General features: G+C 32.7%; 1 protein-coding gene across 1 annotated transcript; it reads right to left on the reverse strand.

Moving 5' to 3' along the window:
- Positions 1–4,567: 4,567 nt before the first annotated feature.
- LOC143245442 (uncharacterized) lies at positions 4,568–9,169 on the reverse strand. Its single transcript, XM_076491806.1, has 4 exons — positions 8,550–9,169; positions 6,765–6,894; positions 6,218–6,295; positions 4,568–5,499 (listed from the first exon to the last, which is right to left on the reverse strand). Exons 1-4 carry the CDS (start codon positions 9,075–9,077, stop codon positions 5,351–5,353), a joined length of 885 nt encoding a protein of 294 aa, XP_076347921.1. The 5' UTR covers positions 9,078–9,169; the 3' UTR covers positions 4,568–5,350.
- Between the last annotated feature and the right edge of the window lie 5,782 nt (positions 9,170–14,951).

Below are 14,951 nucleotides of genomic sequence, written 5' to 3' on the forward strand. Positions count from 1 at the left end.
TACTGGAACGTGTTGCTAGGATGGATGTGTTCAGTAGGATTGCATAAAGATTTCAACTTCTATCGATTTACGTTTATAGTTTTCGAGGTTGCATAACAAATGTCGCCATAGGTGGACAGTATTACTAATGGAATAATGAGCTTACTGCACTGTGGCTCGACTTGTGATTATGTCATCGATATTTAAATTCAACTACATATTGTAAAGACGTGAATCTATTACTCATATTTTTGTATTGGTTTAGTATAGCAATACAAGTGTTCTTGACAAAATATTTTATTTTATTGTAGTTTGCTATTATAAATTTATTTGTATCATAAATGCTGATGGTGATACTTTACATCTCTAGAAGTGCATAATAAATTGAACTTATTTCAATTTATGACTGAAGTCTGCATTATATATTTATCTGTATTACATGTGTTTCTATATATATTTATCTGTATTACATGTGTTTCCATAGGTGAAAAGCAGAACTACCACAATTCAGCTGAAAAGTTTTCCATTACTCCTAATATTTCCTTTTTATAAATATTAAACGAGCCAATCGATTATGTGTCTAATGGTTTTGTACACATTTAGCGTAATTATTAATTTTTGCTTCTATATTTAACCAGTATGACATATTTTTTTACATTTCCAATATTTTATATGTAAACCACTTATCGTTAATTATGATATCAAAATAAGTGTCCTTTTCAGGATGGATAAAGGTTATTCACTTGTTCTATGACAAATATATAACATCTATCCATCTTGAAAAAGACACTTAGTTTCATATGTTTTATAAGTTTATTTGAGCTACTAAAGCTTAAAAAAATCTATGTAAATAACCATGTTTAATCATTACTAGAAAATTACAATATTATATTTCTGTTGAAAATATTTAGCAAATCTTGTTTCTTAATAATTAGGTATAATGATGAATGATTTCTACTAAACGTATCAGAACAGATATAAACAAACTTTTTCTGCAATAGGTGTTGAGAGATAAGTTCTATGTATTTGTTTGTTTTAGAATTTTGCGCAAAGCTACACGAGGGCTATTTGCGTTAGCTGTTCCTAATTTAGCAGTGTAAGACAAGAGAAAAGGTAGCTAGTCATCAACAACCACCGTCAATCTTTGGGCTATTCTTTTACCAACAAATAGTGGGATTGATCATCACAATATAACGCCCCTACGGCTATAAGAGTGAACATGTTTGCGGCAACGGGAATTCGAACCCGCGACCCTCAGATTACGGGTTGATCGCCTTAACAACCTGGGCATGCAGGTCCTAACGTCTGTCTTACTGAATATAACTGATGTGATCTAGATTCAAGTCTGCTGACAGTTTACAGACTTATCAAAAATGGAATCTTTTAGAAGGACAATATCTTTGAAAGTAAATGAATGTTTTGTAAAGCATTCCCTGCATGCTTAAATATAAGTATATATATATATCTTTATTTACTAGCTAGGGTACCTGTCTATTGGATTGGGGAAATAAAAAGGATAGGAAATTGTGCTTCCATTTTTGTTAAAATAATACACAGTAAAAGTGCCAAAAACACATAAAGGTACCAATAATGAAAAGAAGGACACATACTGTTTTCAGGAGTTCTAACAGTATGAAATCAGATGATGATCGCACCTCCCCCATGACCTTCCACATTCCATCCTGTATCATTATGTCAAATTGTGTTGATCTGTAATTTTCTTTTCCTAATTAGATATGAAAATGGACTATAGTCCATTCCCCTTATAACTTTCATCATGTCAATCTGTGTCACTGCGTCAAGTTAGATGCTGATTGATCGAGAAATGTGGAAATGCACAAGAGAAACAAGGCTTAAAATATATATACGTACAAGGGTGAGCTGTAAATTTAAGCAGAATTTAGCCTACACATCAGCAGAGAAGCTATAAAATATATATAGAATACTTTCAAAATAGCGTAGTACAATATTAGTGTTACTTACATGTACGTAAACTATTACATATTGACGAGTTTGTTTGTTTGTTTGTTTGTGTGTTTGTTTGTTTTAAATTTCGCGCAAAGCTACAAGAGCGCTATCTGCACTTGCCGTCCCTAATTTAGCAGTGTAAAACTAGAGAGAAATATCTAGTCATCACCATCCATCGCCAACTCTTAGGCTGCTTTCGGCTGAAGAACATGATGTATGACTCCTCTGATTTTGTAGGCCTAGACGCCAAAGTTAATAGAACGTCTCTGTAAGTAATTTTAGAACGATTCCATTTACGATTTGTTTTTCAGGTCTGAACAAAAGCTGTTCTTGAAAAATCGCTGTTTTTTTACTGCAACAGCTAAATGTTGTATCTGGTTTGCGCCAAATTTCGTACCGACGTAGTGCACACCATGTATTAAATTTGTGCAATGTGCATAAAAGTCGGGAAAGAATGTGTTTTTGTTTTAATTTTTAAAAATTCCTTACAGTTTGTTGCACAGAAAAAGAAAGATGCAGCGAAGAATACCAGACGAACTTTGACATTGTATATCTCTGTCATAGCTGCACTGATATGCTCGATATTTGGAATATGAAATAAGCAAACTAGAAGACAATACAGGTGAAAATTGTAACAAAATTCACGAGGGAATATTTAGTTACATCAAATTTTATTACTTGTTTCATCAGTTACAGTAAGTATTAATTCTCAATATAACAAACTAAAAGATAGGTGTGTCTAACTAAACTTTTGTGATAAACTAAAAATCAAATTACGTTAAATATTTATTCTAAGACAATGATTGTTATAAAAAAAACGACAATATGTTTATCTACGTAATCTTGTAGCGGTTTGTTCTCGATATGCGCTGATCATATCAATTTGCCCTCTGATTCTACTTCGTGGAAATATGATCCTAAGACACTCGCGTATTGTGGTATATATTACATAACAGTTATGTACCACTCAAATGTGTACAATACGGAATAATAATGTAACTCTGGCAGCATTTTTCTTCTATAACGTAACTGTTCCATAACCCAGGGTGACATCATTTGACTCAGCAACTCTTTAAGGTGGAATTTTTTAGGAGCCGAACAGTCTCAATAGCTACCATGATATAATTTCATTCCGTTTTCGCAATAAGCATTTCGTGTATGTTATACATTACTTACATTTAAGAGTCACTTCCTACGACTTATTGCCAAGTTCGGTGTTTATTCAATTTTTATACTATTGGTATATTTAATAATTAGCTCTTTTTTCATTTGATATTAATAAGTTATTATTTGATTACGTTAAACAAAGCTTGTTTAAGCTATTTCCTTATTCAAAATAATTGACTGTTTTATTAATAATAAAAATTTAATTCTCAGTATGTTTTGATAACACACACACGAGTATTAAAACTGTTATGTTTTAGTTCATTGTTACAAAGTTTAATCATTATTTCAAATTTTCAATGATGTTTGATCACGATTCTTGTCATCTTAAGAGAAGAAATGTATTTTTGAACACCCGAAAGAAGTTCATGATATAATAGAAGAATACGTTTCATAACTCTTTCAATAATTACTTAACGTTAAGCAAATAGCTGTGTTAACCATTAGAAAAATAATCATTAAAACTGCCGAACAAATAATTGAGTGCGATCCATGGAATATTAAAGTTGTCCGTGTTCAGAGATTAAAAATATTTTGGTTGGAATTTTGAAATTTAGAAAATGTTTTTTTTGTTTTAATGTATTTAATTCTTCGGTGAACTCAGTAAATAACCCAATGTGGCTTTGCTGAAGTATTAAATAAAATGTTATAGAAGTAAAAAAATTCGGTCATGCAAGATATTTTAGAATTACTACACTTTACATAGACCATTTAGAAGATTGAGTGTAATTGTAACCTATGTACGTTATTTTAGCGTGTGAATTACTTAAACTTAAATTTTATGATACAAATTTAATTTTCCCTCAAACGTGGTGTTATATAAAATACTCTGTAGCGCATTTAGGGAGGAAAATTAAAATCTAACACACATTACGCGCAAATTTTAGTTTATGAAAATAAACTATCACAATCATGAAGTGTGGATCGCATTATTTTATAATTTAAAGTAAAACTTAGAAAGCGATTTGTATAGATGTTTCAAACAGAAGTAAAATAAGACACACTAGTCGAAAATACATGCGAACTCATCGCTTTATTAAACATTGTCAACCATCGTATTTGTTTTTGTTTGTTTTGTTGAATTTCGCACAAAGCTACTCGAGGGCTATCTGTGCTAGCCGTCCCTAATTTAGCAGTGTAAGACAAGAGGGAAGGCAGCTAGTCATCACTATCCACCGCCAACTCTTGGGCTACTCTTTTACCAACGAATAGTGGGATTGACCGTCATATTATAACGCCCCCACGGCTGAAAGGACGAGCATGTTTGGAGCGACGGGGATGAGAATACCCTTAGATTACGAGTCGCACGTCTAAACATGCTTGGTCATGCCGAGCCCAGCCATCGTAACAAAATTGAGATAAATTGGCCAGCCACCTATAGTATGTTAGATCTGGTACTTAATTTTCTATTACTTAAAAATATTTAAGCAGTAAATAACCAGAAACCGTAACACATATTACAAAAAAAACTTAATCGGTCGATTCAGATTTTTTTTTCTCAAGTTAAATGTTTCATGTACATATATGCAGTTTTTTTCATACAGTGTGCGAATTTTTAAAAATATATAAGTTTATTGATTTATTTTAACAGTTCACGCTTTGCTTTAAAATAACGGAACGTACTTATGATAAGTAAAATGAAACAAAAATAAAAGTAGGTAAGTACATACATAACAATATTACTCCCAAAAATAATATCCATATATTTCAACATGAAAGAGTAATTCTCATTGCGATATTAAATATTAAATAGATCAAACAGAACTATGGTGTCGTCCTACTTGTTACACTTGATTTGTTTCGTATTTTGATTTTTGTTTCTAAGAATTAGAGCGAAAGATATTCTAACAACTTAAGCATATTTTACAACAAACGTTTACCTTAAATGTGAAACAGGGTTTGACGCATCACCAGTGGTATGTATTTGAAAATAATTTAACCTACCGCTTTGTTCTGTAATTTCTCATGCTGTTGCCCTTTCTGAGCTTAAAACTATACTGGACGAATCATTTCATACGCAAGTTTGAATCATTTTTTGATACATTAAAGTATCTTTGAAGCTGAGATGTCTATGATCAATATTTCAAGAAACTGTGCAACATTAGTGACATCTATATTTTCCAGTAGGAACTTTGCTGTCATTATTTATCACATGAAATTGTTTTTCTTATGCTGTTAAACTAAATTATATTCTAAATCAGTAAAAAGCAATTTTCGTTCAAAATGTTAAAAATTTGTTTTACTTTGGTAGAGGAACGTTTACAACAAAGTTACCAACAATGTTTCCTGCAGGGTTATAGTTTGCAACAACAAAGATCTTGCCTTTACCACAAGCCTTTCCTACGCCCATTTCAGTGCTTGATCGCCACACTACCTGTGTGAAATGGCCTGGAAATAAAATATATGGTTCATTTGTTTGAAATTAAGTATACAGAGGTTTCACATGTAATAAAGTAACTTCTGTTTGAAAAGGAAACTTACTAGATGATTAGAAAACTGCTGTTATTGCTGTGAAGATACACTTACCATACTAGAACACTCACGAATACCAAATGACTTTCAACTCGTGAATACAAAATACGTTTGCTTGTTTTTCAATTTGTTGCTAAGCTACAAAAGGGCTATCTGCCCCTAATTTAGGAGTGTAATACCAGAAGGAAGTATACTCATCAGCACCCAGCGCCAACTCTTGGGCTACTTTTTCACTAACGAATAGTGGGACTGACCGTTACATTATAACGCCCCATGGCTGAAAGGGCAAGCATATCTGGTGTGAAGGGAATTCGAACTCGCGATCCTCAGATTACGACTCAAGCCCCTTAACCAACTAGCCATGCCGAGCCTACAAAATATGACATGAATATTTCTTACTGATCTATATAAATTAGACTTAATATTCTTGGTTATCTACACTTTACATTTATATTTTACGTTTCGTCTGTTTTTCTTGTGATACAATTCTTACACTTTGTCACTTTTTTAAAAGTAACAAGGCACAGAACACGTAACTCTATAAATAAGTAAGATATTTTATAGAAAATTAATGTTATAAAGTTCACTGAAACATGAAGCAATATACTTTTGTGATATTATGATTCGTACCTACCTGAGTTAAACAGAGTTGGTTCTTTGCCGAAATCGTATTTATCAATTTCACTATACCATTCGTCAACTGGGACTTCACCTGAGCTCGTGAAACAAAAATTTAAAATGATTACTTGTGGTATCTCCAATAAAAATAAACTTTAAAAAATCACGAAAAAATGCTTAGAAAAATACTAGCGACAAACATATTTTGAATCTTCAATCACATTAAGTTAAAATATTTTAAGGTATCGGTAATTACATGCGAACAATATAAAAACTTACGTTCTCATTTAGATAAAATGGATCAACGTTTTAAAAATAAACAGAATGTATATTATTATATTGAAAATAAATACTTGATATGTCGTTCTTTTAGCGAATTTGGAATATTTCTTTATTACAATTGTCGTTTTCGTCGTTCAAATGAAGGCCTTAAAATAAATTCATGCCTTTTTTCATGATTTTATTATTCTTGTAACAAATGTTATTCGACAGTGCCAAATACATTCTTTATCTTAAACCAGCATGGTGGTTCTATTCATCACAAAGACACAACATCACTTTACCAGAGATCTGGATTTGGGAATCAGAAGAACTGCACATGTAAATGTTTTCTCCATATTTTTGTTCTGGTCGGTGTCGAAAACAATCAGTTTCGGCAAGATAGTTAGCCCATTCTTGAGCAATGGAGCACAGCTGAAAATATTAAGAAAAGATATTTTAGTCAAATCCCAGAAATGAGAACTGCGTTTTACATTATAAGGAGACATGATATAATCCACAAAACTTTGGACTGGCATATTGCTGATGGATTTTTTTTTTCATTAAAGACGAAGAATGCTGGTGAAATTAATATATTAACTGCAGCTGGGACGTATGTTTTCCAGAGCTCCCACCCCTCGCATTGCTACTGGAACAAATGTTTTCAATTGTTGTTCAAAATTGCTGCGTGTGACGTGTGGGTTGTACTTGTCTATCTGTAGTTAAGCCTAAAGCTACACAGTGAATTAGCGGTGATCATCCAACTGGTTTGCCCCAAAACACGGCTTTGTCACTGAGAGTAAAATGATTTGGAATGTATTTGTTCGCATCTCGTATAATGCTAGCACATGGTTTGTTTTAATGTTTTCCACTGTCATTTAATGACCGAGAAAAGTAAGCATTCGAAGAATGAGTTAATTGACGCCATATTCATTAAACAAGAGATTTAATTTCTTTTTCCATTACGAGCAAAACTTAATTGGTATTCTTCATTAATCTTGCTCTATAATAATGATGTCCCAGGTTTCATGCTGCACTTAGAACAAATTCCTCTGTTGTCGACCGGTTCAGTATAGTAACTATAACTACGCACTGTGATATGCAAATATACGATAGTTTTCTAACCACGTAATTGGTAAGTAGATATTTTATGTACATGGAATATATTTATCTTAAAATATATAGCGTTGGCCGATGGAACTTTTTTCTTTTTATCACAGTTACACAAGGTTGAGTGAACTCACTGGGTTGTCACCAAGCTATATAGTAGGGAAGACATGCGTAACTTGTTATATGTTTTACGAAAGTAGAGAACTTTCATCATGTATGTGATATTTTCGAGCGTAATAATTACATTAAAATATTCAAAGCACCACTAGCTTCGAAATATCTTATCTTTTTATTTATATTTTTGGTTTCGGTAGGTAGGTGGCTCTTTAGTAGAGCTCTTCAACCAAATACAACACATAATTTATAACAAAACTGAAATGTCTATATACAAACAGATATATTATAGTAAACAATTTTAAGAATGAATATTATACAGTGTATATTTTAAAATCCATAAACAATGAAAACATAAGAAAGTTATTTAAATAAGTTTCAATTTATTTCCAATTTTTTATAAAATAACTTTCATAAAATAATCACTTTTGTTGATTATCATAAAACCAAAATGAGAAACAAAAACTAAGGGTTCTTGCACTTGGACATGGGTAGTTATGATACAACTGTGTAAATATTCTGAATGATCAACTTCATTAAAACTGTGTAAACTTTGGATCGTAACGACTGTTTTTGATAAATTTATACCTTATTACAATGTTTCTCATAGTTTTATTATCCACGTCCCCTCTAACAAATATCGTTTATTGCGTGCGGGAAGAGTTAAGTGATGAGATACGTTTTAATTAAAAATACATTAAAATCCTTTCGTAGCTTCTCATTAGAAACGTACTAAATAAATCCTCCTCCTATAGTTTAATGAACCATTCAAGGAAGTCTTAATGGTAAATGTTCTTTTCTGGAACACCAAATCTTTTCATTATCTCTACTTTTTTTAATGACAAACAAAAAACGTTATAACTCACCTGAGGTGACAATGTCAGTGAAGGGACACCATGTTTACACCTATAATAATTATGCTTCTCTAAACATTCATCAGAAAATAAGTCACTACCAGCTTCACTGGAAGCCTTGGAAGACTGAGATGGTGGGTCTACGGGCTCATCCAGTTCAACAGAGACATGCTCCTCTGATGTAAAATTTTCAGTAAGTGTTAAAGACCTGATAATCTTCTGATCAAACTTGGTTTCTTTATGGGTAATGCTTAAATTTTCAATATCTCTTGAACTGTCAACATCATCAAAGTAACATCCTTGGTCCTCGTCACATTTATCCATGTCACTTGGAGACCTCTTGATTGTCTGACACCATCCTTTGTCTGGCATTGTCGAGTGAGGAATATTTCTTGAGATAGTTGTAATCTCTTTGACGACAATACTGTTTGTCTGAGACCGTCCTTGGTTCGACACTGTTGCACGGGAAGTATTTGGCGAGGTATTTGTAATCTCTTTGATGACAATTTTATTTGTCTGAGACCGTCCTTGGTCCGACATTATCGATGGCAAGATTTCTTTTGAGTTTTTGATTGTCGTACTTGGACGTTTCTTGCTATCTGGTAGTCGTTTAGTGGTATAACAACTCCGCGTGATTTTGTGCGTGAGATATCCCTGGAAAAATTACGTATAGCAAAGACACCTCTTAATCTAAGGGTTTAGTAACAACATAAACAAAATGATCAAACGTATATTGTGATGTAAATTGATACCAAAGAAGAATAGCAGCTAAAATCTACCATTTTATTTGTCAGGGTAAAAGCAAAAGTAATTTACAAGTTTTAAACTGTTGAAACGTGCGTAATTTTAATAACAAGTCTTTTATAAAACTATATGTTTTCTAGGTAGTTAAACATTACTAAAGGATTACACCTATTGTAATGAAATGGCGTTGGATTGTTTTTTATTTAATTTCGCGCAAAGCAATACGAGGGCTATTTGCGCTAACCGTTCCTAATTTAGCAGTGTAAGACTAGAGGAAAGACAGCTAGACATTACCACCCACCGCCAACTCTTGGGTTACTCTTTTACCAACGAATAGTGGGATTGATTGTCACCCTTACGCCTGAAAGGGCGAGCATGTTTGGTGTGGCAGGGATTTGAACCCGCGACTCTCATACTACGAGTCGAGTTCCTTAACCACCTGACCATGCCGGACATGGCGTTGGAATGGCTGACAACAGTTATAAAATTTAATTTTATAATATTCGAGCAAGATTACACATCGACATGTCTGCGGACTTAGAACGCTATAAATCGGCTTCCGATACCCATTGCGGGCAGAGCACAGATCGTTCATTATATAGCTTTGTGCTTAACTTCAAACAAAGTACAGTAATAGTTAGATATTAACTTGCAAAATGAAAAAGGCGCAAGCAAAGACGCTGCTTGTCCATATTTTACAAGTTACTACCGTTATTGGGTGATATTTTATAGAGGTTAGTAGAGGTAGAGAAATACTGAGGAGTAAAACAATAATACGTAAAATTAAATTGAGTTTACATCTATATCATGGAATGATATACTGTACTTATCTTTTGATCCTAGAAAAATATCCGAAAAGTGCCGAAAGAAGAAACAAAGTTGAAGAATTACGAAACTGCTCAGCTATAATTAAGCCTATCATAATAAATTATTCAATAGGAAGACAGATTAGGTCAATACAAAAATTAAAGAAAAAATAATAAAACTCGTCATAGCTAGTTAATGAATCTTAACTAGCTATAACTTAACCAAAGCTTAAATGAACACATATTCATTCTGTACTCAGAATAAAAGTTTCTTCTTTGAACATCGAGTAATTTTCAATCCAATTGCCTATATAAATCCACATCGTATTTGTATAAAATACCGCGATATAGATAGTGGGTGGATGTTTTCTTATAGCATAGGCACATAAGGCTATCTTCTGAGTCCACCGAAGGGAATCGAACCCCTTATTTTAGCTTTGTAAAAGCGTAGACTTACCCTGTATCAGAGAAGCTACACGAGAGCTATCTGCGCTAGCCGTCCCTAATGTGGCAGTGTAAGACTGGAGGAAAGCAACTAATTATTACCACTCACCGCTAACTCTTTGGTTACTCTTTTACGAACGAATAGTGGGATAGCTCATTACATTATAACGCCTCCACGGCTGAAAGGGCGAACATGTTTGGTGCGAGAGGGTTGGAACCCGCAACACTCAGATTACGAGTCGAGTGCCTTAACCACGTGGCCGTGCCGGACCTAATATAGAATCTACTGAAACAAATAAAGGTAAAACTTCAAAAACTGAGTTACTTAAAATGTAAACATTATCCATACTTTACCTTATTACAGTACTTTTGTCAGTCTGAGCTAAAATAAGAATAATCTTTTTTAATTTTAGTGACTCAGTTTTTGGAGTTTGATTTATGTTTCATTAAACCTTTCTATATTACTACAGCTAGCTAGGCTACATGTCAATCAACCTCTACTTATATTTATAAAACTTAAAACAATTATTATACTTGCAGCTATATCAACATATGATATATATTATTACTTATAAGAAGTACATAAGTAAAATAAATTACAAAATTTATTACGACTAGCAACAAAAATAAATAGTCAGAAAATATAAGCTGCTAAGGAACCAAAATGTAAAGTCGAAAGGATATAAAACAGTGTCAAAAACAAATATTAAGACTGGTGATACTCCAAGGTGCGTAAGTGTTGAACTGAAAGTCATAGTTTTGTTTATAGTTAAGCACAAAGTTACACAAAAGGTTATCTGCTATTCCCATTACGGGTATGGAATCTCAATTTCTAGCGTTGTAAATCCGCGGTGGGGGGGTAAAGCAATAATGTCAAGTGTACTAATATGATGTGTTGTTTTATGTCAAGTGTACTAATATGATGTGTTGTTTTATGTCAAGTGTACTGACATGATGTGTTGTTTTATGTCAAGTGTACTAATATGATGTGTTGTTTTTTATGTCAAGTGTACTGATATGATGTGTTGTTTTATGTCAAGTGTACTGACATGATGTGTTGTTTTATGTCAAGTGTACTGATATGATGTGTTGTTTTATGTCAAGTGTACTGATATGATGTGTTGTTTTATGTCAAGTGTACTGATATGATGTGTTGTTTTATGTCAACTGTACTGATGTGATGTGTTGTTTTATGTCAAGTGTACCGATGACATGATGTGTTGTTTTATGTCAAGTGTACTAATATGATGTGTTGTTTTATGTCAAGTGTACTGATATGATGTGTTGTTTTATGTCAAGTGTACTGATATGATGTGTTGTTTTATGTCAACTGTACTGATATGATGTGTTGTTTTATGTCAAGTGTACTGACATGATGATTGTTGTTTTATGTCAAGTGTACTAATATGATGTGTTGATTTATGTCAAGTGTACTGATGTGATTTATTGTTTTATGTCAAGTGTACTGATATGATGTGTTGTTTTATGTCAAGTGTACTGATGTCAAGTGTACTGACATGATGTGTTGTTTTTTTGAATGGTGGCTTAGTTACATGTTCAGCCCATTGTACCTGTTCATTTTGGTTTCTTTTCGCTAATCAGTACAGCTTCCATATATTTTCTTTAAAATAATTGGTTCCGTGTAAGATAAAAGCTTTAAATAGTTTTTGAATTTCTGTGTTTGTAGTTCCGTGTATATATAGGAAGTGTTCTGCGTGTGCAAAGATCTTTTTGTTTCTCTATATAGGCATCTTCACATATGTTAGAAATGTTCTGACAGACGACGTTTCTGACACAGCATATTTGCCCTGCTCCGTTTTCTCTCGCTCAGCATTATTTCTGAGACGTTTTATTTTGTCACTATAAAGAGGAAACTAATAGTTGTTTTCTCAAAATAAACCATTAATATTACAGAACGGTAACATTATATCGACAATCTATTTAAATTACAAAAGAGCAAAAAGATCAACACAACACAAAAAACGTAACACACTGAAAGAAATATTAATTTACTCTTCACACTCGCAAAAAATGTGTCACAGAACAATGCTACGAGGAAAGGCAAATGTACCACATGAAAAACGGATTCTATCAGATCATTTGTAATATATGTGGAGAAACATATGAAAGAGAAACCGGAAGACCTTTGTGCACGCGAATTTCCACAAATTCGCAAAATTATGAAAGTAATTTCGATTTGAAACGTTTTATTCTAAACTAAAAGTTTCTCTGAACATTTCAGTGTGTTTTATACGTACTAGCTGATTACCCGTGGCGTCAGTGCATTAGATCCGCATGTGACATATTCCTGACTTCATATATGCACCCTGAGAATGGAGACAAAGTTTTCCGTGAGGCGAAACGGAGGCGAAAGGGAAATCGTGACACCCCATTGCAAGTCTACATGCAGACAGGATAAAAATTTTGCGAAGTTTGGGTTTGCACATCGCATAATAAAAGTTTTTTCCAGTATCATATAAGAAAGAATTCCATTATAATATGATGGCTAACATAAAATTATTTCAGCGGCTTTATATATAAACACGGAACCACAAACACAAAATCAAAATATAAGAAAGAATATATAAGAAAGCTATAATAATTAGCGAAAAAAAATCCAAAAATCAACAAAGAAAATGAATGGTACATTTAACTAAACCGTCATTCAAAAACACAAACAATCCAATAATTAACAAATAAAAACACACACACATCATACTGCTTAATTTAACATTATTACTGTTAGTTTAACACTTGCGTACTCTGGTTTATCACAGTTTTACAACTCGTTTTTAGCACTGTTAATAAATTCTATGTCTTTGAGCTTTACAATTTGGCTTCTTAATAACTTCTATTTACAGTCTATCTGTTTTTGTAGGTAATGATAAAACATTTTATGATTATCTTTATTTCTGTGTGTTTCATATTAATATATGCCATGTGTTAGTGTAACTATATATTAGCATAACGACTATATCACAATATTAGAAGAATACTGAAATAATAGTAATATTCTATACGTTATTAGAGGGACACGACAGCAAATTCAAGAAATAGGTCATCAGAAACACTTATATATCCTCCTTGAAGAAGTCTGTTAATATAAAAGTACTTTTATAGTAATCTGTAGTGTATAGATGGTTGTTGCTTCTAGCTTTAGTATCAAAATGTGTAAATAATGTACTATAAATTCTGTGTCTTCAAACAATGTGTATAGAAATGACAAATTTGTTGAGTAAACTAAATGAAAATAATTCAAAACCCCTGAAAATAGAGACAATTAGACATATTTTTGTTTATATATATACAATAAATATAATCATAATATTTTAATCTTACTGTTAAAGTAAGCTTAACATTTGCTATGCTATCGAACTGTTTTAGAAGGAAGAAAAAGCACTCTGTGTTTACATAAACTAATTGTGTTGGTACATCTGGTACTCAAGGAAGGCTGTTCAAGTAATATCTGCGATTGTCGTCTATATTTTGTGGCACATAGTGTATGAGTAGCGCAGCTAATCAACAATTACTTCCACTCTTGGTTTACTTTAAATATAATAGTAAGTTTGTTTGACTATTTCTTTAAGGTTGAGCACTAATCTCCACAATAGGTTATCTGTGCTCTGCTCACCACGAGTTAGAAACTTAGTTTCTGGTGTTGTTAGTCCGTAGTCATTGGTGATGAGGGAACAAAATAGGTGAATTCGACTCTCATTCTTCTAATGCACCCACGGCATCAAAGTGTATATATTTCTCCAGTGAGACGTGATTGACAATCCAATAACTAACTGTCCAGCTACATAAAACAATCAGAGTAGGATAAGTGAATGAAGATTTAATAAGTATTCCTCATCTTGAACAACTGATAGATGAAACAAAGATGAACAACACAACTGATAGATGAAACAAAGATGAAACAACAACACAACTGATAGATGAAACAAAGATGAACAACACAACTGATAGATGAAACAAAGATGAACAACACAACTGATAGATGAAACAGAGATGTACAACACAACTGATAGACGACAACAAAGATGAACAACACAACTGATAGATGAAACAAAGATGAACAACACAACTGATAGATGAAACAAAGATAAACAACACAATCCGATAGATGACAAATTGGTGAGATGAAACAAATACAACTGATAGACAAGAAACAAAGATGAACAACACAACTGATAGAGATGAAACAAAGATGAACAAATACAACTAATAGATGAAACAGAGATGTACAACACAACTGATAGAAGGAAAACAAAGATGAACAACACAACTGATAGATGAAACAAAGATGAACAACCAACACAACTAATAAGATGAAACAGAGATGTACAAACACAACTGATAGACAGAAACAAAGATGAATAAGGCAACTGATAGATGAAACAAAGATGAACAACACAACTAA

The sequence above is a fragment of the Tachypleus tridentatus genome, chromosome 2, assembly GCF_004210375.1.
Source record: "Tachypleus tridentatus isolate NWPU-2018 chromosome 2, ASM421037v1, whole genome shotgun sequence".
Lineage (NCBI taxonomy): Eukaryota > Metazoa > Arthropoda > Merostomata > Xiphosura > Limulidae > Tachypleus > Tachypleus tridentatus.

Excerpts from the sequence above, each read along its gene's own strand:
- LOC143245442 (XM_076491806.1), bottom strand. The coding sequence starts at position 9,077 with ATGTCGGACCAAGGACGGTCTCAGACAAATAAAATTGTCATCAAAGAG. Across the intron at positions 6,895-8,549 it reads CACTGACATTGTCACCTCAG|CTGTGCTCCATTGCTCAAGA; the intron begins GTGAGTTATAAC and ends TAATATTTTCAG. Across the intron at positions 5,500-6,217 it reads ACCAACTCTGTTTAACTCAG|GCCATTTCACACAGGTAGTG; the intron begins GTAGGTACGAAT and ends TTTTATTTCCAG.